The sequence below is a fragment of the Saimiri boliviensis genome, chromosome 16 (assembly GCF_048565385.1).
Source record: "Saimiri boliviensis isolate mSaiBol1 chromosome 16, mSaiBol1.pri, whole genome shotgun sequence".
Lineage (NCBI taxonomy): Eukaryota > Metazoa > Chordata > Mammalia > Primates > Cebidae > Saimiri > Saimiri boliviensis.
In genome coordinates this window covers 67,736,596-67,763,209 of record NC_133464.1, presented here as the reverse complement: position 1 = coordinate 67,763,209, position 26,614 = coordinate 67,736,596, and the positions used below count along the sequence as shown (strand labels likewise).

General features: G+C 36.4%; 1 protein-coding gene across 4 annotated transcripts in view; it reads right to left on the bottom strand.

The window, feature by feature from the left end:
* VWA8 (von Willebrand factor A domain containing 8) overlaps positions 1–26,614 on the bottom strand; it is a 372,198-nt gene that overhangs the window by 272,648 nt on the left and 72,936 nt on the right. For 3 of the 4 annotated variants that reach the window (XM_003934387.4, XM_074387788.1, XM_074387787.1), the window contains exons 10-12: positions 15,381–15,512; positions 12,998–13,132; positions 12,830–12,907 (exon numbers count right to left, since the gene is read on the bottom strand). In XM_003934387.4, coding sequence (XP_003934436.2) covers positions 12,830–12,907; positions 12,998–13,132; positions 15,381–15,512 — 345 coding nt within the window. Of the gene's footprint in view, positions 1–12,829; positions 12,908–12,997; positions 13,133–15,380; positions 15,513–15,766; positions 15,808–26,614 lie in introns of those variants that run through there. The other variant, XM_074387789.1, reaches the window with a different exon arrangement.

The following is a 26,614-nucleotide window of genomic DNA, read 5'->3' as shown; positions in this document are numbered from 1 at the left end:
CTAATTTACATTCCCATCAACAGTGTACAAGCCTTTCTTCTCCATATGCTCACCAACATTTGTTACCTTTTATTTTTTCAATATTAGCCACTCTAACAGGTATAAAGCAATATTTAATTGTGGTTGTAATTTGCATTTCTCTAATGATTAGTGATGTTGACCGCTTTTTATATATATCTGTTGGCCATTTGTATATCCAACAGGTATATCTTAAAATGCCTGAGAAATGTCTATTCAGGTTCTTTGCCCATTTTAAAATTGTGTTGTTTTATTGCCTCTAAGTTGAGTTCCTTATTAACAACTTGTCAGATATGTTTGCAAATATTTTCTCCCCTTTTGTAGAGTGACTCTTTACTCTGTTGATTGTTTCCTTTGCTGTGCAGAAGCTTTTTAAGCTTGGTGCCATCTCACTTACCTATTTTTGCTTTGGCTGCCTATGCTTTTGGTATCATGTCCAAAATATTGTTATCCAGACCAATATCTATCTGGAAGCTTTTCCCCTATCTTTTCCTCTAGTAGTTTTATAGTTTGAGTCTTACATTTATGTATTTAATCCATTCTTAGTTGATTTTTGTATATGGCATGAGATAAAGGTCTAATATTATTGTTCTACATGTGGATAGACAATTTCTCAGTACCACTTATTGAAAAGACTATCCTTTCCCCTCTGTGTGTTCTAGGCTCCTTCACTGAAAATTAATTGGCCATAAATAGTATCTTACTTCTGGGCTCTCTATTCTGGTTCCATTGGTCCATATATTTGTATTTAAAGCCACTATCATGTTATTTTGATTACTATTGCTTTGTAGAATATTTTGAAACCAGATAGTGTGGTGCCTCCAATGTTGTTTCTCAAGATTGCTTTAGCTATTTAAGATATTTTGTGGTTCCATATAAATTTTAGCATTTTTTTTTCTATTTCTGTGAAAAATGTCATTGGAATTTTCACAGAGATTGATTGCATTGAATCTGTAGATTGCTTTGGGTGGTATCTTTAGTGCTTTCCATATATAAGATCATATCATTTGGAAATAGAAAAATATTTTCTCCATCTTTTCTGATTTGGGTACATTTTGTTTCTTTTCTTGCCTAATTGCTTTAGCTAGGACTTTCGATAATACATTGAATAGAGTGGTGAGAGTAGGCATCCTTGACTTGTTCCTGATCTTAGAGGAAAAGCTTTCAGCTTTTTACCCCTGAGCATAATGTTAGCTGTGGCTTTGTCATATATGGCCTTTATTATGTTTTGTATCTGTGGTCACAAGGGATACTGGTCTGTAATTTTCTTGTAGTGTGCTTGTCTGGCTTTGGTATCAGGGTAATAATGGCTTCATAAAATGAGTCTGAAAGTATTTCCTCCTTTTCAGTTTTTTGAAAGAGTTTGAAAAGGTTTGGTGTTAGTTCTTCTTTAAATGTTTGGTTGAATTAACAGGTTAAGCCATCACATAATGGGATTTTCTCTGGTGGCAGGTTTTTGATTACCAATTCAATCTCCTAACTCATTATTGATTTGTTCACATCTTTTCATTTCTTCATGATTCAGTCTTGGTAGGTTATATACTTCTAGGAACTTTTCAATTTCTTCTAAGTTATTCAGTTTGTTGGTGTATAGTAGTTTCATGATCCTTGTATTTCTGTGCTATCAATAGTGATGTTTGTTCTTTTGTTTATAATCTTGTCTCTTCTCTTACTTTCTTAGTCTAGCTAAAAGTATGTAAATTTTATCTTTTCAAAAAAATCAACTCTTAGTTACATTGATCTTTTCTGTGGTTTTTCTGTTTTTCTATTCTATTTCATTTTTTCAACTAGACATCTATTATGTATCCACAAAGGAAATAGAGTTAAAAAGTGTGCTGTTCCTGCCTTCAAGAAGCTTACAAATGATGGGAGAGACAAACTGCTGTCTCATCAACTTCAAAATATACATTTTTATATATTAATGTCTCTGAAATCAGGGTGTAGCTTCAATTGACAGACTCTCACAAAACTGCTGAAGAGTTTGTTACCATAGTGTACACATATGTGCACTTGCTTTTGCTTGTTTGTTTGTATGTTTGTTTGCTCATGGCTTAAAGGAACAATTGTAATCCATCCATGTTTTAGTCAACAAATTACTCTTTTCCATTTGAGAAAAGAATATGAATTCTAGTTGTTGCCTAAAAACATTTCTGTCAACACCTTTGGCTAAAATTTTAAAAATACCAGTATTAAAACCAGCAGAATGGCTGTTAGTAGCTTGGAAGACAATCCTGAAAACAATAGAAGAGCATTCTAGTCCTGACCAACCAAAGGAACACACAGAGAATATACTGAAACAATATGAACATCCACAACTGAATCATAAAGTGCTTTAGAAGAGTCAGACTATCATGATAAATTTTCAAATATATCAAAATATTATATTTATATTTTTATATTTATGTTTATATTTATTTTTATTATATATTTTCCTATTTATTTTTATATTCTTTTTCTGCATGCACAAGAGGTATATAATCTAAATTAAGTCTAGAAAAGTTATTTCATTAAGAAAAATATGAAAATTCTAAGTGATAAAGTCTTACATTATAATTTAATTTGAAGTACTTTTTCTTTCTTAGTGATACATCTTACAACTGAGTGCATCTTAGAGTTAATAGAATACAGTAGTTATTATAGTTCAGAATAATAAGTGCCATGATGCTGAAACAAAGAGAGGATACATATAAATTAAATTCAAGATTTACAGAAATTCAGAGTAGGCAGTGAAGATAAGTTTTAAAAGTTACTAAATTGGCCACAGGCTCTCGGGGTGGTTCAGGCAGCATGAACAGTGCAAGAAAGCATGGAAGTGGTAGGCAGGAAGTCATGCTGGGGAAACTGCAAGTCATCCCTTTAGGTTGGAGTTAAAAGGTAAATGTTAGTTGCACAGTTGAGGTCTAGAGGGGCCAGATAAAAAAGCGCACGGTGTGCTAAACAGCATAATTTGAATATTATCTTGCAAACTGTGAGAAATGATTTAAAAATTTAAAGTCGGGGAAAAATCAGAAAGAACAAAAATCAGTATTATAAGGATGGATTGGGCAGATCCCAAGCTGGAAAGCATAGAAAGCTAGTATTGACAAAGTCAGTGAGAGGAGCTGAGCATCAGAAATAAAGCTACTGTAGCCCTTGGCTTGGCTGCTGGCAGCAAGGTACCCACCCATCAGCCCACCATGGGTTTAAAAATATGTATATATTAATAATAAGAAGAAGAAATAAATAAAGCTACTGTAGAAGAAACAGAAATACTGAAAAAACACAAATAAAAATGTGATAAGGTACTCAGCAATTAAAAGGAACTAACCACTAATACATGCAACAACATAGATGACTCTCAAATGTATTGTGTAAGTGAAAGAAACCAGATGCAAAAGGCACATAGTGTATAGTTCCATTAATACGCCATTCTGGAAAGGCAGAACTAATGGGGATATAAAACAGCAGTTGCCAGGGGCTGGGTTTGGGTGGACTACACAGGGAACAAGAGAATTTTTCAAGGTGATGGAAATGCCCTATATCTCAATTGTGGTAGTGGCCCTACTACCAAACATGTTTGTCAAAATGGACTGAATTTTCCTATGTATGCATTATACTTCAGTAAATGTGACTTTAAAAACTCCATCAAAAATGTGATAAGATGGAACACAGCCACACTCATACACTGATGTATTACCTATGTCTGCTTTTCTACTATAATAGTGGAGTTGAGAAGTTTTCACAAAGACTGCATGATCCACAAAGCCTAAAAATATTTCTTATCTGGCACTTTACAGAAAAAGTTTGTCAACCCTGATATATTGTAATATTACCAATTTGTTTTGCTCTAAAAAATCTTAATTGTTGTCCAGGCGTGGTGACTCATGCCTATAATCTCAGCACACTGGAAGACCAAGGTAGGCAGACCACTTGAGGCCAGGAGTTCAAGAACAGCCCGCCCAATATGGTCAAACCCCATCTCTACTAAAAATATAAAAATTAGCCAGGCATGGTAGCACACACCTGTAATTCCAGTTACTGAGGTGGTCAAGTTATGAGAATTGTTTAAATCTTCGAGACAGACACTGCAGTGAGCTGAGATTGCACCACAGCACTCCAGCCTGGGTGATAGAGCAAGACTTTGTGTCAAAACAAAACAAAAAAACTTAATTGCTCATAAGAAGAATAGAAAGATAATAACTGAATATGCGCAGACCCTCTATTCAAACTATTTGGGCAATAGAAATGAGTTGTTTTTCAAATATATCCTGAATTAAGTTTCTAAATGGAAAGAGTATTCAGTTCTCAATAATGGCCATAGATTTTTTTTTCCTTAGGCCACGTGTAATGGCTAACGCCTGTAATCCAAACATTTTGGGAGGCCAAGGAGGGATGATTGCTTGAGCTCAGGAGTTCGAGACCATCCTGGGCAACAGGACAAAACCCCATCTCTACCAAAAATACAATTAAAAAAATAGGTAGCCATGCATAGTTGTGTGCACCTGTAGTCCTAGCTACTTGGGAGGCTGAAGTGGGAGGATGGTTTGAGCCTGGGAGGTGAGGGTTGCAGTGAGCTGAGATTGTGCCACTGTACTCCAGCCTGGGTAACAAAGTCAGGCCCTGTCTCAAAAAAGAAAAAAAAGAAAAAGAAATTTCCACAAAACCTTCCCATTATAATTGCATCTCCCAATTCCCAAAAAATATATTGTCTAAATCATACATTTGTTAGAAATTTTTTCTTGTTAGACTAATAATAGATAGGTCTTTTAGTTGAGTGATTAGCCACAACCTGCAAAACTGCTTATCTATATACTCCTGTGTGTTTGAGACTTGAAGTACACATTAGATAGATATTATCAATTAGACATTATCAAATGGATTTCAATTCTCTTCTGAAGCTGGAATATATGGATAACAAAGTTTCTGGCATTTTTACATAAAAATAAAGTATAAGTACTGTAAGATTTTTAAAAATGTGATAAGAGAAGAAATTAAGCTAGTTGCCTAAGTAAGATTTCTTCATTATATACTAGTTTTACTTATTTCATTATTTATTTTTTAAAAATGAAGAACTGTTAAGTGTTAATATGCATGTGCATCTGCAACAGTTATAATGGTGACTTACAATTAGTTGGGTATAAATTTGAGTTACATTGTCCAGTAATGGCAATGTATTGCAGAGAAGTGTCCATACTATATTTTGTTCAATAAAGTACACTTGTGAAGTAACTTACTAAGATAAGGGTTGTAGTTTTACAATTTAATTTGTAAAATTCCCTGAGTGAGTAATTGCCACCTGCTTATTAGTACCTTGATGAAACTTACTAAAGTAAATATTCCATACAAGATAAAATATTTATCATTTTACAAGTATGAGTGATACTAAAATTCATTATAATTTCAATAATGTGTTAAATTATGGCAAATAATATTGCAAATACTTATAATCCTCATAGCATGCTTTTGCTATATAGGCAACAAATTTGAAATCGTATTTATTGAAAATTTCACTTCAATTAGAAATTTTATTCTGCTAACTCTTTAGGCACTGTGATCATTAATTTTATGTGTCAACTTGACTGGGCTACGGGATGCTCAGATATTTGGTTAAATAGTATTCTTGGGTTGTTTGTGAAGGTATTTCTGGATGAGATTGGCAGTTGAACTGGTAGATTGAGTAAATCAGACAGCCTTCCCCAATATGGGTGGGTTTTAATCTAATCAGTTTGAGGCCTGAATAGAACAAAAAGGAGAAAGAGAGAATTTGCTTTCTCTACCTGTTATTGAGCTGGGATATTAGCCTTCCTTTCTCAGACTGGAACTTAAACCATTGGCTCTCTTAGTTCTCAGGCCTTCAGGCTCCTCTTAGAACTATACCACCACACCACCTCGTTCCTGGCTCTCCAGCTTGCAGACGGCAGATCATGAGAGTTCTCAGCCTCCATAATTTCATACACCAATTTCTTACCATACATCTCTATAGGTTCTGTTTCTCTAGGAAATCCTGACTAATACAGGCATTAATTTTATAGTCTGATAGGTCGGAAGGTATTTTAAATTTAAAATATTCTACATAAAAGAGGCAGGAGACAAAGCAGTACCATTATTAAAGAGAAACTGGGACAGGCTCAGTGGCTCATGCCTGTAATCCCAGCACGCTGGGAGACTGAGGAGGAATGATCACCTGAGGTCAGGAGTTCGAGACCAGCCTGACCAATACGGCAAAACCCTGTCACTATTAAAAATACAAAAATTAGCCAAGTGTGGTGGTGCGCACCTATAATCCCAGCTACTCAGGAGGCTGAGGCAGGAGAATCACTTGAATCTGGGTGGCAGAGGTTGCTGTGAACCACGATCACACCATTGCATTCCAACCTGGGCAACAGACCGAGACTCCATCTCAAAAAAGAGAGAGAGAGAAACTAGAGAAGATATGAAACAGAAGCCTTGGTAAGCCTGGGATTAGAAAAGGATTGCTAGAGTCAACCATTTTAAAGTTCTGATGTGATCAACAACATACATGGTTCTTGAAAAATAGATTTTATAATAAAAGAAATCTGAAGGCGTTGAAGTAAATTCTTAGATAGGTAGCATTGTAAGAGCTATTCTTTGTGAAAAAAACAAAAAATACTAAGAAGACAGGAAGGATGACAGATTGTAGCAAAATAAAAAAACAAGAAAACAAGATGAGCTACAAAATCACGTAAAAATCAGCTCTGGTTGGGTAGGGTGCTTCACACTTGTAATCCCAGAGTTTTAGGAGGCTGAGGTGTAGAACGACTTAAGAACAGAAGTTTGAAGCTGCAGTGAGCTATGACTGCACCACTGTACTCCAGTCTGGAAGACACAGCAAAAACCTGTCTCTTAAAAAAAAATTTTTTAAGTCAGCCTCAAAAAAAAAAGTCAGCCTCCAAGGTCCAAGGTGGAGTAAAAAACACTTAAACGAATGCAAATGTCTTGAAATCTTCATGAGAGAAAAGCACAAAGTCAAGGCAAAGACAAGGAGCACAGCAATGAATCCAAGAAAGAGAGCAATAAAAACAAAGGAGAGAAAATAAAAGAAGTAAAGATATTTCAACTATATTTGGATAAACAAGAAGTGGGGATTGTAGATTAGATGGAAGAGTGGGGAAAGGATTTGGTCTGAGTTTCTGAGTTTAGTTATAGAAAGAAAAACTTAGCTAAGGAGTCAATGATGATCCTAAGATTTCAATATACTTTAGACCATGATTGTTTTCACTAAAAGTCCCATAAACTTATGTGTGCTGAAATTTTAGATTAAATTTGACTTGGTGTTTAATCTAACTAGTACTTGATCAGAAGGAAAAGATCTCAGATCTAGTATATTTATGATGATGTAGAAAGAAATCTGGAAATATGCCCTTATCTGGTTGTGAAGAAAAGAGTAACCTGTATTTCTTCAACACTATGAAATCACTGGCTTCAACACTAAAAAAAGAATAATCAGTTAGAAGAATCTGACCTAACGCTTGAGCCAAATGATTTATGACTTTTATAACCTATTATAAAACTTACTTTATGTACTGCCTCAAATCTGTGTTAAAGCTCTGTTTTCCTTTTAATTCATAAGAAATGCAGTTCTAAAAATAATCGTCTAAAAATAAGTCAAAAACCACAGATTAAGTGTAGCTTTATACATGTACAAATAACAGGATAGTCTCCACATCTTCTAGGAAAACAGATGGTGGATCTATTTGTTCCCACTACATTCTCTATGTTGCATCAAACCTCTGGAACTTTTTGATCAATGTGCACTATATTATTATATAAACCAAATTCATTCTTTAAGTTTATTAATTTGTGTGTCCCACAGAGAAGTCTTATATTTGATCTCAGGGGCTTGGTTTCTATAATAAAAAGCAACTGATTATTTACATGGAAAGAAGCTATATAGTGAAAGAAACAAATTCACCTCTAAAACATGTTAGTTATTATCTCTCTATCCCTTTGTAAAATATATACTTCCAGGAACCTCTTTTCTCTAAACATTTTCTCTAAAATTCAATGAGCTGAAAAGCAGAATGGGAAAAGAAAAGGCATTTTCAGCATGTGTGCTTAATTTTCTTATCTCTACTGTTTACCCAATCCTTGTTGGACATCTAAAAGGTTGACAGGATATGCACAAAGGATGGGTAAATATTTTTCTGGAAAACCTATGTGCCTTTCAATTATCATTATCTGTATTTTTCAGAGAGTGGATTAATAAAACATGACTAAATGATCTTATTCTGTGACAGAAACTAGAAGACATCCAAAGAGTATCAAGAAATAGAAAGGCCTGCCGTCAATTTTAACGGAAGCATCTTCCTACCCTTATTCATCCATCCATTAACAAACTGAACAGAAGACAAAACAAAACAAAATTAAAATAAAATGTTTTGGTGAGTTTATTGTCACTCTCTAAAAATATATGAGAAAATCTGTTCTCAGACTCCTAAACAAATTCTTTTACATATCAAGATAGCATCCTCAATGGCAGGATACTTTGGGAGGCATTCCAGTGTAGCTACGAGATCTGAATTATTAGAGATACACATAATCTTTTGTTTGGTTCATCTTTTAAAGGACAGCAGCATGAAGTGAACATAAATTTCATAGCTCAAACATACAGTATAAAACTGAATACAAAAACCTGATACAGAAACAGTACTGTTTGGAAAAACTGATGACACATAAATTTCCAGTTTTCATTAGAATGAGAGTTTTTATTTTAATGTGAAGAAAATATTCATACTATATATAATTATATAAATAACACTTAATAGCAAATTAAGGTGGAATCAAAAAGGAAAGAAATATTTTTTCTTCAAGATTTTCTCCATATGATTTCAAAGCAATGGCACATGAAAAAGGTAAACTATGCTAAGACCTCCAAATAAAATCTAAGATATTTAGAACAAACATTAACTTGTTTTGCAAAATATATTAATGATTCTGGAGGGAGGCATCCCCTATTGTTGGTAGAAAAGCATTTTCACTGGAAATCAGAAGGTTGCTGGTGAACGGGTTGGTGAAACTCAGATCATTTCTGCTGTGAGCTATGGAAGCGTATGAACATATGAACGAGCATACTGAGCCTACCATCTATCTTTTGATCTCTGACAAAGGCACCAAGAGAAGTGATTATGGAGGAAGGCAGGTGTCCTTCATGTATCTTCCATAAATTAAGTTAGAAATAGATATATCCTCACAAATATCCTTATTTCCCTTAAAAAATCCAGTAGCCCCAGAATCAATTTATAAAAACTGATTGCAAAATTTCTTTTCTGTGGGTTCTAAAACATGCCACCTGCTATAAAAGGTGGAAATTTATTTTCTGTTACCTATATGTTTCTCTTTCAAGACTCGGTATCTCTACTAGTCTAAATGTCTTCACTTTAACTCATATCCTTTACAATTTCATAAACTTGGATCATATGCTCCTTCATAGAGTTCATCTTTTAATATTACAGAGATCCTTAGTAAATATTTGAACATTTTAAGTCCTTTAATCCGTTAGTTACTTTAATTACCTTTACCTCCTTTCTTACCTACCTACCTACCTTTACCTCTCTTGAAATATGACAATGAAAACTATACAAAATAATAGAGATATGAATCCACCATAGTTTTATAGAAAGATGGGATATTTTCTCTTTTGTTTTCAAAACTATTTTCAAGCAACTCACAATCGTAAATAGTACCTTGGTGCTGTGAATGAATTAAATTACCCAGAAAAAAGAAAAAAAATTAATAAAGAGAATTATTTACAGAGAATTCTCATGTATACATTTACAATAGATTCTTCTACTAGTAGCCCAAAAGTTACTGGTAACATGTAGTTCCACTTCCTTCTAAACTCTGGCCAATTCAATCAATAGGCATAAAATATCTTAAAGCAGCAGGAAAGGAATGTCAATAGAATCATGTGAAATAAAAGCAACTAGCAAAATTTTCTATGATCTAAGGTCACAAGAACTAACTGGTTTAAATACTGTTTTTCAGAATAACAGAACATTTTAAATATAAATATATTTAGTGTCAGAAACAATTAAAAAGTAGAACAACAAAAAAACTTAAAACACAAAACTTGTCCTAAAATGTAAGTAAAATAGTATCACATTTACTTCCAAAGTCATTCAAAGAATAAAAAGAGACTCTTTTGCTACAACTAATAAGCTATCATAAGCAGCCAACTACTGACATATAGATTTAAAAATTAGCAGGATAAAAATGTCTCAGATGCGATCTTTTTTTTTTTGTTTGTATATTTTATTGTACTTTAGGTTCTGGGGTACATATGCAGATCATGCAGGATTGTTGCATAGGTAACACACATGGCAATGTGGTTTGCTGCCTCCATCTCCCTGCCACCTACATCTGGCATTTTTCCCCATGTTATCCCTCCCTGACCTCCCCACCCCGCTGCTGTCCCTCCCTTGCCCCCCTCAACAGACCCCAGTGTGTGATGCTCTCCTCCCTGTGTCCATGTGTTCTCATTGTTCAACACTGGCCTATGAGTGAGAACATGTGGTGTGTGATTTTCTGTTCTTGTGTCAGTTTGCTGAGAATTATGGTTTCCAGATTCATCCATGTCCCTACAAAGGACACAAACTCATCATTTTTTATGTCTGTATAGTATTCCATGGTGTATTTTTAAAAAAGGACAAAAATTCATTCTACATGCACACCAGCTATAGTTTTCCCTTATCACCATATTGTACACAACATGTAAACCCACCAAAATAATCTATTCAAAAAACCCACCAAAATTTTGTAGAGACAAAAGACTTGTACATTGAAAACTATAAAACATTGCTGAAAGAAATTAAAGAAGACATAAATAAACCAAAAAAATTCATGTTCATGGATTGGGAGATTTCGCTCATTAACATGACAGTACTACTCAGAGTGATCTACAGATTAAATACAATCTCTATCAAAATCTCAATGGCTTTTTTTTTTTTCAAAGTAATAGAAAAACCCATACTAAAATTCATATGGAATCTCAAGGGACTCCGAATACTGAAAATAATCCTGGAAAGGAAGAACAAATTTGGAAGTTGTATACTTTCTGATTCCAAAAATACTATAAAACTACCACAATCAAAACAGTGTGATGCTTGCATAAGGACAGACATATGGGCCAATGGAATAGAACAGAGAGACCAGAATTAAATCCTTGCAAATATGGTCAAATGATTCTTAATAAGAGTGCTAAGGCCATCCAATGGGGAAAGTAGTCTTTTCAACATTGGTGCTGGAAAAACTGGATATTCACATGCAAAAAAATCGAAGCTTAACCCTTATCTTACATTATATACAAAAATTAATTCAGAAAGAATCGGACAACTACAAGTAAGACCTAAAACTGTAAAATTCTTGGAGGAAAACATAGGGGAAAATTCATGACATTGGACATTATGATAAATTCTTAATTATAACACCAACACAGGCAACAAAAGAAAAACGATAAATCAGACTTTACCCAAATTAAAAATTTTTGTACATCAAAAGATGTATAAAATCTTATTATTAAAATGGTAAAAAGAAAACCCACAGAATGAATTTAAATGTTTGAAAATCATATATGTGGAGAATGAATTCTACACCCAGAATACATTAAAAGACTTCTACAACTCAACAACAAAAAGTCAATTAAAAAATAATAATAAAAGCTCAATTAGAACATGGGTAAGGACCACAGCCAACATCATGTTGAACAGAAGAACGCTGGAAGCATTCTCCTTAACAACTGGAATAAGATAAGGATGCCCACTTTCACCATTTCTATTCAGCATAGAACTAGAAGTCCTAACCAGAGCAATCAGGAAAGACAAAGAAATAAAAATAGGAAAAGGGGAAGTCAAGCTATCTCTCTTCACAGATGATATGTTTCTATACCTAAAAATCCCCAGACTCCACCAAAAGGCTGCTAAATGTGTTAAGTGACTAAAGTTTCAGGATACAAAGTCAATGCATGAAAATCAGTAGCATTTCTATACACCAATAACATCCAAACTGAAAGCCAAATCAAGAACATAACCCCATTTACAACAGTCACAGAAAGAATAAAATACCTAGGAATACAGCTACCTAAGGAATTAAAAGAGCTTTTCTCTACAACAAAAATTATAAAACACTGTTGAAAGAAATCAGAGATTACACAAACAAACGAAAAAACATTCTGTGCTCCTGAGAATCATAGTTGTTAAAATGGCCATTATGCCCAAAGCGATTTACAGATTCAATGCTATTCCTATGAAACTACCAACACCAGTTTTCACAGAATTAGAAAAAACTATTCTAAAATTCATGTAAACTCAAAAAACAGCCTGACTCGCCATGCAGTCCTTAGCAAAAACAACAAAACCTGAGGCATCACACTACCTGACATCAAACAAAGCCACAATAACCAAAACAGCATTTTTATTCTTTCTGTGGCTGTTATAAATGGGGTTATGCTCTTGATTTGGCTTTCAATTTAGATGATACTGGTGTACAAAAATGCTAGTGATTTTTGTACTGTATTTTTATAACTATTAATCAACCTCTTTTCACTCCTTCTTTGTCCTTACCCTTCCAGGCTTCTGGAAAATAAATATTTCTTGAAAAACAGCCTCTGGTATGTTGTACATATCAGATATCCTAGAATGTACTTTCAAAAGCTCCAAATAATTATAACTGCACCTTTATTTGAATAATTTGATTGCTGCTTTGTTTCTTTACCTACATAATAAAAAGGTCATAACAAGAAGATATCTATAAATTCTGCTGATAGGCTATGCATATATGCTTATAGTCCAAGTTCTGCTAAAAATGAACACTGTACCTGATAGAGCATAATAGGTTCTATGTTGTATCCTAAGGTATCAGCAAAGTTCTTAGCGATCACTGTTTTTCCACAACCCTACAAATGGAAACACAATTATTCATGGGCTAAGTCAAAATAACCAAAAGCTAGGAAACTAAAAGTCTGCAGTGAGACTGTCATTCTTACCTTTCCTCCAATTAAACATATATCCTTAACCATGTGAGACTGCATCATTTCAGCCTGTAGCTGCTTATGGCTCAAAGTCTGTATGAAACGGTCCGATGCATAAGGTTGACCTAACGGCCTGGTCCCGGCTGGCACCTATAATTAAAGAGAAGTCAATATAACATGGCCAGGCACGGTGGCTCACGCTTGCAATCCCAACACTTTGGGAGGCCAAGGTGGGCAGATCACTTGAGGTCAGTAGTTCCAGACCAGTACGGCAAACATGGTGAAACTGTGTCTCTACTAAAATAGAAAAAAATTAGCTGGGAATGGTGGTGCGCACCCAACTACTCGAGGGGCTGAGGTAGGAGAATAGCTTGAACCCAGGAGGCAGAGATTGCAGTGAGCTGAGATCGTGCCACTGCACTCTAGCCTGGTCAACAGAGTGACACTCCATCTTAAAAAATATATACATATATACATATACACATACATATATATATACACATGTAAAATATGCATATGTGTTTCTCAAAGTATCAGTAACTTAAAGCGTATAACTGCCACTTAAATGTCCCCAACTAATAGCTTGCTCAATTTAATTCTTTACTGTTTTTGATATTTCCATAGGGCAGCAACTATTTTTTTCATTTCACAGATTTCATGATCATTATTAGAAAACTTCCAAATCAATTATTTCTCTAAAATTAAAGGACAGGCTGTCCAACATAATAAAAAAGATCACATCGTCTTAATGCTGTTTATAACTTATTATAAAGATGTCACTACTGGAAAATAATTTTTTTCCCCCAAATTCTAGTTGTAAGCACAGAATTGGTTAGTTCATTGAAATCTCTAAAGTCACCAACGACCTTCTGATTTCTAAGTCTACAAATCTTTTTCAGGTTTGTCTTAATTTACCACTCAGAGGCATCTGTTCACAAATTCTCTCTTCCCATCTTTTACAACTACTTCTCCTTTTATTTTTTATTCTTCCCTATTAGTTCCCAAGGAACATGCTCTGCTGAGGACTCTGGGCTGAATCATATTATATACCACATTAACCAAAGAATTGTAAGTTTGGAAGAGATAAGATCAGATTTGCATTTAAGAATTTATCCTGGAATTTATCATGGAAAGCTAACTGGGAAAGACTGGAGGCAATGAGGTTAAAAAGTCATTACCAAAGGGAAGCAAATAATGAAGTCTTGCTCACAGCTCATGCTTCCGAACATATTGTTTAAACTGCCAAAAATGTCCTGTCCACTCCTGAGCCACTGGAAAAATCCTATGTTATTCTTCCAGGGTTAGCTCAAGCTTCACCTTTTCTCTGAAGCTCTCCCTATTCCATCTCCTGAATCCCAGTATTACTTCCTTCTCCATATCCCCAGTCATTCCAATGCAGTCTTAACTCATCTACCTCTCTCCTAAACTATCAGCTAGATGAACCATTCATCTAAATAAAACAGAGAGTATAGTGGGAAATGTCCCTGTCTAGAAATCCCAGCTGTGCCATCTCTGAGCTGGTGACTCTGGATGAATCAATTAACCTCTTGACATCATAGTTTTCTACTCTACAAAATGGAGATAATAAAACTTACCTTCATGGATCTTGGGGGATTTAAATCACATAATGTATGAAAAGAGACAAATATAGTGACTAGTATACAGTAAAATCATAATGTGAACCTAGCCCATGGTAGACATAATCAATATTCAGTTGAATGAATAAGTACAGTAACATGAATTAATATTAATAATATGAAATATTAAAATGAAAAAGTTTATCATGAGCTGGGCACAGTGGCATGCACCTGTAGTCCCAGCTTCTCAGGAGCTGAGGCAGGAGTATTGTTTGAGCTCAGGAATTCAAAACAAGCCTGGGCAATATAGTGAAACTCCATAAAATGTGTGTATATGTATCCATATAGATATAAATAGATGGAGCTGATATATATACATAACGTGTACATGCAGATGGAGCTCTATGGCCAAATATTATTTCCCTCTTCTAAAAACCATTCAACCAGATCAGGTCCTCTTTAAACTGTTTCACATAGCTAAGAAAGATTTTACTTGAAAACAGGGCTCTCTATCAGGTAAAATATGTTTCAAAACACTATTTCTTACCAAGGACTCATGGTTAAAAAGCTGTGATTAATCAACCCTTAACTTGATTTTCCCACAGGTCAACTTTGGATTTTTGATGAAAGGCTTTCTCTGTGTTTCTCCTGAACTTTTCCAGTTTGTAAGCACACAGACTCTGGAGACACAGACATATGGATACAGACAGAAGTAGTATTATCAAGAAAGAAGACTTATAAGGGATCATAAACCCAATTGAGGTCATAAAAACAGGCAGAACAAGGTACATCTTAGAAAGAATAAACCTGTGATTCATTACCTTAATGGTCACCTCTTTATCTGAAATCCGGATGGTCACGGAAGCTTGGGAGACATGGTTTTCTGTCATCTTCTCTATTCTTACAATTTCTTTAGGAAGTAGAGAGCTTCCTGAATCTTGAAGTTCAAAGCGCTGTAAAATTACAAGAAAATCATGTAATTTACTTTTCATTTTAGCATTAACATTGGCTATCTGAAAGAGTACACTTTAATTACAACTGAAATCCATTTCATATTATTATATAAAAGTAGAGGTTAAAAAAACTTAATGAGAATTTTTTTCTATTCATACTAATACCACTCTACTTATACCAATTATTAAAGATGATATAAAATAGTCCCTAAAATTTGCTAAATGACAAGAAATGGAATTGCTGAATTCCTGACCTGGTTGAAGTTGACAGCTTACATTTCTTCATAATCAACTTCCTAGAAAGAGACAATGAGACCCTTCAAAACACGCTGAAATAAAACAAGGCCCTATCAGTTTATTCTTGAAATCAATCAAAGCTAATGTGTTATCTGAAATTCATGAAAACAGAATTTCTTGGACATCATTCTGCTGTATGCTATGTAAATAGCTTAACTAATTAAAATTATTATAACAATTTTCCACAGTATATGGTATAGTGCCTTCTACACTGTAGGGGTCTCAATATTTGTCAACCCAAGTTTAAAAGGCTAGAACCACCAGGCACAGTGACTCATGCCTGTAATCCCAGCACTTTGGAAGGCCAAGGCAGGTTGGACCACCTGAGGTCAGGATTTGACAACAAGCCTGGTCAACATAGTGAAATCCTGTCTACTAAAAATACAAAAATTAGCCAGGCATGGTGGCACACAGCTATAGTCCTAGCTACTCAGCAGGCTGAAGCACAAGAATCCCTTGAGCCTAGAGGCGGAGGTTGCAGTGAGTCAAGATCACACCACTGCACTACAGCATGGGCAATAAAGCAAAAATTCCATCTCAAAAAAAAAAAAAAAAAGAAGAAGAAAAAAAGGCTAGGACCATTGATTCTTGATGCGGCCCAACTGTCAACGTTCTAACATGGACTATACCACCACATTCCAGCTAGTTACATCAAAACTGTGTACAAAGAACACAGATAAGTATGTGAAAGATGAGAATAAATTGATAATTAAGTTCTATGCCCTACTTATAGCCACATGTTTAATATAAAAAACTGAATTTATTTTTACTATTAAATAGTCAGAAGTTACCCCCAAAAGTCCTACACTAGTTTTGGAACATTATCACCATAGCGAAAGAGTTGAAACTCAATGAAAGAATAGATCATCATGTATTCAATGAAAGCACTCCAGAAAACAGATTTGGGAGAAGGAAATCATGTCCAACCTCAACATTCTAAACATAACAGCCCAGTTCAAGTCCTCATTTTGATGTCATAAGTACTCAAGACAATCACTAATTCCCTTCCTCAAACCCCAAAAAAACTGTGTATTTGTACTACCATTAAAAAGTTCTATATGTCATACAATTTATATATGCAAATCCCCCTAGTGTCACATAACTGGACAAGAATTGCTTCCATGTTGTAGACAAATAGCAATTATTGACATCTTAATTTCATGAAAATAAAAGTTCCACTGTATTTTAAGAAGGACTCAATAGGAAAAAAGTAAGGCCTACCCAAGTAACTAATTCATCAGAATTTAGAACCAATGGCTGGGCGCAGTGGCTCATGCCTATAATCCCAGCACTTCAGGAGGCAGAGGTGGGCAGATCATTTGAGGTCAGGAGTTTGAGACCAGCCTGGCCAACATGGTGAAACTCCATCTCTACCAAAAATACAAAAATTAGCCAGGCATGGTTGTGCACGCCTGTAGTCCCAGCTGCTCAGGAGGCTGAGGCAGAAGAATTGCTTGAACCTGGGAAGAAGAGGTTGCAATGAGCCAAGATACGTCCCTGCACTCCAGCCTTGGTGACAGAGCGAGACTCTGTCTCAAAAAAAAAAAAAAAAAAAAAAAAAAAAATTGGAGGGACTCTCCAAGATGGCCGAATAGATACAACTCCGGTGTACAACACCCAGCAAGAGAAATGCAGAAATCCAGAGATCTCCTAGCTCCAATTGAGGTACCAGGTGCATTTCAACCAGTCTGGTCCAACGGTGAGCAAAGCCCACCCAGGGCAGACGGAGGCAGGGACGGGTGCTGCTTCACCCAGAAAGTGACCGGCGAGTCGGCGGCTCCCCCTCTGGCATGCTGGTCCAGATACATCACTTCCCCCAAAGCCTCAGCAATACACAGAACAGGGGATCTTTGCCAGTCAAGTGCCAGGAATTACAGGCGTGGAGTTGAATAATAATTCAGGACAGTGTCCTGGATTGGCGCACAGACCTAAACAGATGCATAAGCCCAAAAGGCAGCTGGGAGAGCCTGCAGACCAAGCTATCGCCCTCTCCCACTGCCTGGAGAGAGAGGGAGCTGTATGTGGGAGCAGCTGGAAGGGTCCTTACTCCAAGACCAGAGAGACAGGAAGCTGAAAGGGGGAGACAGCTGGGTGCGGGTCCCTCCCCAGCGCACAAACCCCAGAGGGCTGAAGCTCTGACTCTAGTGGGTTGCACAGCCAGTGCCATAGTCTGAGCTGAACCTGAATGATCCAGGCCAGTGGAGGAAGGGCACAACCCACCATTAGAGGGGTGGGACTGGGCTACATGTCTTAACAAAAAACACAGGAAGCCTAAGTAGCAAGGGGACTGCGTTCTTGACCACCCAGCAATGCTGCCAGGTCAGCAGAAGAGGTGGGCCTAAGCCCCCAGTGTAAACAAAAAAGACTCAGGAAGCTTCCCTAGAACCTGAAGGAGTCCCTAGAAACCAGTAGCACCTCAACAGGGAGACAAGCAACCTCATCAAGCAGCTCCCTGAGACCACAGCCAGGTAAATCCACAAAGATGGGGAAAAACCAGCACAAAATAGATGAAACCAGCAAAGACCATAACACCTCTTCTCCTTCAAGGGATCACAACTCCTCAACAACATGAGAACACAACATGACCATGAAGGAGTGCAATGAATTGACAAAAACAGGCTTCAGAAGGTGGATAATAACAAACTTTTTTGAGCTAAAGGAACACGTTCTAACTCAATGCAAAGAAACCAAAAACCTTGAAAAAAGGTTAGACGAAATGCTAACCAGAATAACCAGCTTAGAGAAGAACATAAATGATTTGATGGAGTTGAAAAACACAGCACGAGAATTATGTGAAGCAAACACAAGTTTTAATAGCCGAATCAATCAAGCAGAAGAAAGGATATCAGAGATTGAAGATTAACTCAATGAAATAAAAAGAGAAGGCAAGACAAGAGAAAAAAGAGTGAAAATAAATGAACAAAGCCTCCAAGAAATATGGGATTATGTGAAAAAACCTATTCTATGCTTTATTGGTGTACCTGAATATAATGGGGAGAATGAATCCAAGCTGGAAAACACACTCCAGGATATTCTCCAGGAGAACTTCCCAAGCCTAGCAAGGCAGTCCAACATTCAAATTCAAGAAATACAGAGAACTCCACAAAGATATTCCTCAAGAAGAGCAACCCCAAGGCACATAATCGTCAGATTCACCAGGGTTGAAATGAAGGAAAAAATGCTAAGGACAGCTAGAGAGAAAGGTCAGGTCACTCAAAGAGGGAAGCCAATCAGATTCACAGCAGATCTCTCAGCAGAAACCCGACAAGCCAGAAGAGACTGGGGGCCAATATTCAACATCCTTAAAGAAAAGAACTTTCAACCCAGAATCTCATATCCAGCCAAACTAAGCTGCGTACGTGAGGAGAAATAAAATCCTTTACAGACAAGCAATTACTGAGAGATTTCATCACCACCAGACCTGCCCTACAAGAGCTCCTGAAACAAACACTAAGCACAGAAAGGAACAAGTACCAGTTACTGCAAAAGCAAACCAGTCGGCAAAGACCAAAAATGCAATGAAGAAAATGAGTCAACTAACGGGAAAGAAAACCAGCCAGTAACAAATGGCAGATTCAGATTCACACATAACAAAATTAACTTTGAATGTAATGGCCTAAATGCTCCAATTAAAAGACACAGACTGGCAAATTGGATAAAAAGTCAAGACCCATCAGTGTGCTGTATTCAGGAAACTCATCTCACATACAAAGACTCACATAGACTCAAAATAAAGGGATGGAAGAAGATTTACCAAGCAAATGGAAAACAAAACAAAACAAAAAAGCAGGGGTTGCAATCCTAATCACTGGAAAAATGGACTTCAAACCAACAAAGATCAAAAGAGACAAAGAAGGACACTATATAATGGTAAAAGAATCAATCCAACAAGAAAAGCTAACTAACCTAAATATATACACACCCAACACAGGAGCACCCAGATACATAAAGCAAGTTCTTAACAGCCTAAAACAAGATTTAGACTCTTACACAATATAGTGGGAGACTTCAACATTGCACTGTCAATATTAGACAGATCAACGAGACAGAAAATTAACAAGGATATCCAGGACTTAATTGCAGAGCTGGACCAAACAGACCTAACAGACATATACAGAATGCTCCACCCCAAACCCACAGAATATACATTTTTCTCAGCACCACATTGTACTTCCTCTAAAATTGACCACATCATTGGAAGCAAATCACTCCTCAGCAAATGCAAAAGAACAAAAATCATAACAAACAGTCTATCAGACCACAGCGCAATCAGACTAGAAATCAGGATTAAGAAACACACTAAAACCCATATAACCACTTGGAAACTGAACACCTTGCTTCTGAGCATCAACTGGATAAACAATGAAATAAAGGCAGAAATAAAGATGTTCTTCGAAACCAAACAGAATGAAGACACAACTTACCAGAATCTCTGGGACACCTTTAAAGCAGTGTCGAGAGGGAAATTTATAGCAATAAATGCCCACATGAGAAACAAGGAAAGATCTAAAATTGACACCCTGTCATCAAAATTGAAAGAGCTAGAGAAGGAAGATTAAAAAAACTGAAAAGCTAGCAGAAGACAAGAAATAACTAAGATCAGAGTAGAACTGAAGGAGACTGAGACACAAAAAAAACCTTCAAAAAATCAGTAAATCCAGGAACTGGTTTTTTGAAAAGATCAACAAAATAGACCACTAGCCAGATTAACAAAAAAGAAAAGGGAGGAGAATCAAATAGAGGCAATGAAAAACGATAAAGGGGATATCACCACTGATCCCACAGAAATACAAACTACCATCACAGATTACTACAAACAGCTCTATGCACATAAACCAGTAAACCAGGAAGAAATGGATAAATTCCTGGACACTTGTACTCTACCAAGACTAAACCAGGAGGAAATTGAAACTCTGAATAGACCAATAACAAGGGCTGAAGTAGAGGCAGCAATCAATAGCCTACCAACCAAAAAAAGTCCAGGTCCAGATAGGTTCACAGCCAAATTCTACCAGACACACAAAGAGGAGCTGGTTCCACGCCTTCTAAACCTGTATCAAACAATACAAAAGGAGGGAATCCTCCCTAACTCATTTTATAAGACCAACATCATCTGATACCAAAACCAGGCAGAGACTCAACTAAAAAAGAAAACTTCAGGCCAATATCCATGATGAATATCGACGGAAAAATCTTCAATAAAATACTGGCAATCAGATTGCAACAGCACATCAAGAAGCTTATCCATCACCATCAAGTATGCTTCATCCCAGGGATGCAAGGCTGGTTCAACATATGCAAATCCATAAATGTAATCCATCACATAAATGGAACCAAAGACAAAAACCATGACTATCTCAATAGATGCGGAGAAGGCTTTCAACAAAATACAACAGCCCTGCATGCTAAAAACTCTCAATAAACTAGGTATTGACAGAACGTATCATAAAATGATAAAAGCTATATATGACAAACCTAAAGCCAATATCATATTTAACCAGCAAAAACTGGAAGAATTCAGGCACTAGACAAGGATGCCCTCTCTCATGACTCCTATTGAATATAGTATTGGAAGTTGTAGCCAAAGCAATCGGGTAAGAAAAAGAAATAAAGGGTATTCAGTTAGGAAAGGAGGAAGTCAAACTGTCTCTATTTGCAGATGACATGATCATATATCTAGAAGACACCATTGTCTCAAACTGATAAGCAACTTTAGGAAAGTCTCAGGATACAAAATCAATGTTCAGAAAGCATTCCTATATACCAAGCATTCCTATATATGCAAGCATTCCTAGATACCAATAACAGACAAACAGTGAGCCAAATCAAGAGCAAACTCCCATTCACAATTGCTACAGAGAGAATAAAATACCTAGGAATACAACTAACAAAGTATGTAAAGGACCTCTTCAAGGAGAACTACAAACCACTGCTCAACGAAATAAGAGAGGACACAAACAGATGGAGAAACATTCCATGCTCATGGTTAAGAAGAATTAATATCATGAAAATGGCCATACTGCCCAAAGTAATCTATAGATTCAAAGCTATCCCCATCAAGCTACCAATGGCTTTCTTCACAGAACTGGAAAAAAAACACTTTAAACTTCATATGGAATCAAAAGAGAGCCCACATAGCCAAGACAATCCTAAGCAAAAAGAACAAAGCTGGAGGCAGCCCGCTACCTGACTTCAAACTACACTACAAGGCTACAGTAATCAAAACAGCATGGTTCTGTTACCAAAACAGAGACATAGACCAATGGAACAGAACAGAGGCCCCAGAAGCAACGCTACATATCTACAACCATCTGATCTTTGACAAACCTCACAAAAACAAGCAATGGGGAAAGGACTCCATGTTTACTAAATGGTGCTGGGAAAACCGGCTAGCCATGTGCAGAAAGCAGAAACTGGACCCCTACCTGTCACCTTACACTAAAATTAACTCCAGATGGATTAAAGATTTAAACATAAAACCTAACACCATAAAAACACTAGAAGAAAACATAGGCAAAACCATCCAGGACACAGGCATGGGCAAGGACTTCATGACTAAAACACCAAAAGCAATGACAATAAAAGCCAAAACAGACAAATGGGATCTAATAAAAATTCAGAGTTTCTGTACAGCAAAAGAAACCATGATTAGAGCAAACCAGCAATCAACAGAATGGGAAAAAATGTTTGCAATCTACCCATCTAACAAAGGGCTAATATCCAGACTCTACAAACAACACACAGATACACAAGAAAAAAAACAAACAACTCCATTCAAAAGTGGGTGAAGGATATGAACAGACACTTTTCAAAAGAAGACATATATGAGGCCAACAAACATATGAAAACATGCTCATCATCACTAGTCATTAGAGAAATGCAAATCAAAACCACATTGGGATACTATCTCACACCAGTTAGAATGGCGATCATTAAAATATCTGGAGACAACAGATGCTGGAGAGGATGTGGAGAAATAGGAACACTCTTACGCAATTGGTGAGAGTGTAAATTAGTTCAACCATTGTGGAAGACAGTGTGGTGATTTCTCAAGGGTCTAGAAATAGAAATTCCATTTGACCCAGCAATCCCATTACTGGGTATATACCCAAAGAACTATAAATAGTTCTACTATAAAGACACATGTACATGTATGTTCACTGCATCACTGTTTACAATAGCAAAGACCTGGAACCAACCCAAATGCCCATCAATGATAGACTAGACAAAGAAAATGCGGTACATATACACCATGGAATACTATGCAGCCATAAAAAATGATGAGTTCGTTTCCTTTGTAGGGACTTGGATGAATCTGGAAACCATCATTTCAGCAAACTGACACAAGAATAGAAAGCCAAACACCTCATGTTCTCACTCATAGGTGGGTGTTGAACAATGAGAACAGGTGGACTCAAGGAGAGGAGCATCACACACTGGGGGCAGTTTGGGAGGTAGGGGAGAAAAAGCAGGGGGTGGGGAGGGTGAGGAGGGATAACATGGGGAGAAATGCCAGAAATAGTACACACCTAAAGTAAAATAAAAAAAATACACTATTAAAAAAATTAGGATGAAGATTCATTAAATTAGGAAAACAAATAAAGGAGCTTAAATGTATGTTTTTACCACAGCTAGAGTAGTGTCAATCCACCTTGACATATGATTGATGTCAGAGAACTCATATTCCAGAAATAAACACTAATGTCCTGAATCCCTTGCTATACTGGTTATGTCCTCATACATAATTCAAGCTAAAATATTTCAGTAGAATAAAAATAGTAGGCTAGAGTACACTAATATAGTAAAAACTTCAAATTGCAAGATGAATTATCATTTTATGGCATAGAAAATTTAGAGGATTGTTAATCAGAAAGGTATTATTCAGAAAGGTACCCCCATATTCTCTATCTTCAACTTCATCATTTAAGTTTCTTAGTCCAAAAGCTTCAAATCATCCTTACCTCTGTCTCAACCCTGCATCCAACACTTCAGCAAAACATGATTCTACCTTCAAACTACTACCCAAATTCAGCTACTTCTTACCAACATCACAGCTGGTCAGAAGAACAATAGACATATAATTATTTCAGGTTACTTGCTAGCAAGAAGTAGAAAATAAGAGTTTATTTAACTTACCACTGTCTATTTTTGACTATTCCCCATGAATTCTTAAATTTCAATTAAACAAACAGTACTAACATTTTCTAATATACTTTCTTTAGAATTAGGTTATTTAAATTGGGAATTATAATTAAATAAAATGAAATATAAATCACATTGGATATTGGTCTGTCAGGCTTCTATATTCCTTCCAAGTCCCAATCCTGTCCCATCAGGCCATCTACTTTCTTCATACCTTTTTCTAGGCTGTGAAGCAGTCAAAGTAAAATTCTGCATACCAAGTTGCCTGAGCAAGTATGTGGCCCCAGTCTCTTCTGGGCTGTTTTCTCATAGCCCCTCAACAAATAACACAAATCATTACTACTCTCCTCAGAGGTCAATCTGAGCCCACTTATCACCCTGTCAAGAGGCAATCTTGCTGCCTCCTCCACTCAGAACAGAGCTTTCAGACACATACTCCTCTACCCTTTACTAGAACATAAGCCACATTAGGGCAATATTAAACGTATCTATTTGGCTCACTCCAAATTTCCAGAACCTAAAATCACACATAGGACATGGTCAATGGTCAATAATGGTTTGTTAAATGAACAAACAAACAAAATTATTTTTCCTTTATCCTCAAAATCATTGATGTTTTAATCAATCCTTGTTATTGTTTCCACTGTTTCAGTAGAAAAGACTTCTGCTTTAACTATGAGTAGATGGAAACCCCTAGAAGTCTTTCTACATCAAATTATGGCAGCTCCATCATCCTGTGTGGAAACTATGTTCTTCTATCATTTCAAACTAAGACACAGGGTGCTCTGAAAACACCCTTTTCCACCTCAGCTAGGCAACATTTTCCATGTATTCCACATTTTTAGTCCCTTCTGCCTATAAAAATGTTTGCCTCCCCCATTCCAAGAAAACAATATGTCTTAATCGTACCTCATCCTGAGTGATCTATCATCTTCCGGCTTTGGTTCACCATCAAATTTGGTTGATACATACGAATATATAATTACTAGTTCAGCTTCATCTCCAATTCCAAGAAACAATATGTCTTAATCGTACCTCATCCTGAGTGATCTATCATCTTCTGGTTTTTGTTCACCATCAAATGTGGTTGATACATACAAATATATAGTTACTAGTTCAGCTTCATCTCCAATTTAAAATGGCAAGCCCATTGATTTTTGGCTTACATTCCTACCACTCTGCTAACACTGATTTTGGTAAGTCCATCAATAATATCCTATTTGCCAAATTAAATAAATTAGATTTCCTATTTCACTGACTCCTTCTCAGTCATTTTTGCAGGTTCTTCTTCATCTTCTTGACTCGTACACATTAAGGTACTTCAGGAGTGGATCTTCTTATTTTCTATCCACATTCACTTTTGAAATAATTTCATAACTTGCATGACTTTACAAACCATCATGACTAACGATTTTCTCTCTCCAGTCCAGATCTCTCTCCTGAAATCTTGACTTGTATATTCCGCTGCCTCTTTGACATTTCCAGTTTGATAGCTAATAGGCATCTTAAATCAAATATATGCAATACTTAGGTTTGATATTCCCTCCACCTCCGTATTCTCTATCTCCACTTCATCATTCAAGTTTCTCAGTCCAAAAGCTTGAAATCATCCTTAACTCTGTATCAACCCTACATCCAACCCTACAGCAAATCATAATGATTCTACCTTCAAAACATAACCCAAATCCAACTACTTCTTACCAACATCACAGCTGATGAAAGCAACAATAGTGTCTGAACTGGATTATTACAACGGTCTACCAATTGTTTTTAGCCTGTTTTCATTCATACCCTCCACAGTCTATTCACTACATAGCAACCAGAATGAGCCTGTTAAAATGATCGCTCATATAACACATTCCTCAAAACCCTCCACTGGTGTTCCACCTCACTTAGACTGAAAGCAGAAGTCCTTTCCACGGCTTACAGAGCCCTACATGATCTGACTATCTTTACCTTCCAATTTTTCTCCTACTCACCTCTCCTTCACTCACTCTGCCCCAATACACTGTCCTTTGCTATTCCTACAGTTCCCAGGTATGCTGCCTCAGCGTTTTCACACTGGTTATCCCTTCTCTCTGAAATACTTTCTACCCACAGGACTTCTTCAGATCTTTATTAAAAGGTCATCCTCTCAGTGATAGCGTCCATTCCTAAACTGACAGACTATATACTTATTTACTTACTTGACTGACAGAAAGTAAATAAGGTATATAGTCTGTCAGTTGAGGAATGGACACTATCACTGAGAAGTATCCATTCCTTTAGTTGCCCTGCACTAAAAAATAAGTTCCCTGAAGGTAGAAAGTTCTGTTTTGTGTACATCTCCAGCATAACAGTGCCTGGCTAATCAATTGGATGGAAGGATGGATGGAATGAATGATCTTTTTTGAGTGAATATTGCAAGAGTCTTCATTCAACAAGACATCTTTGCAGCATTTGAAACTGCTGCTATTACTTTCTTCTTTAAACAGTTGCTCCCAATACTCCCTAAGAATACTCTCTGCCATTCTATTTCTAACTACTCTTGTCTGCCTAATTTGAAGGTTCTTTCCCCACTATCCAATCCAGAAATGTTCAGTCTGCAGACAGACTTTTCCTCTCATACTTGCACTCCTTAGGTTGTTACATCCATCCCCATGAATTCAACTAACACCCAAACA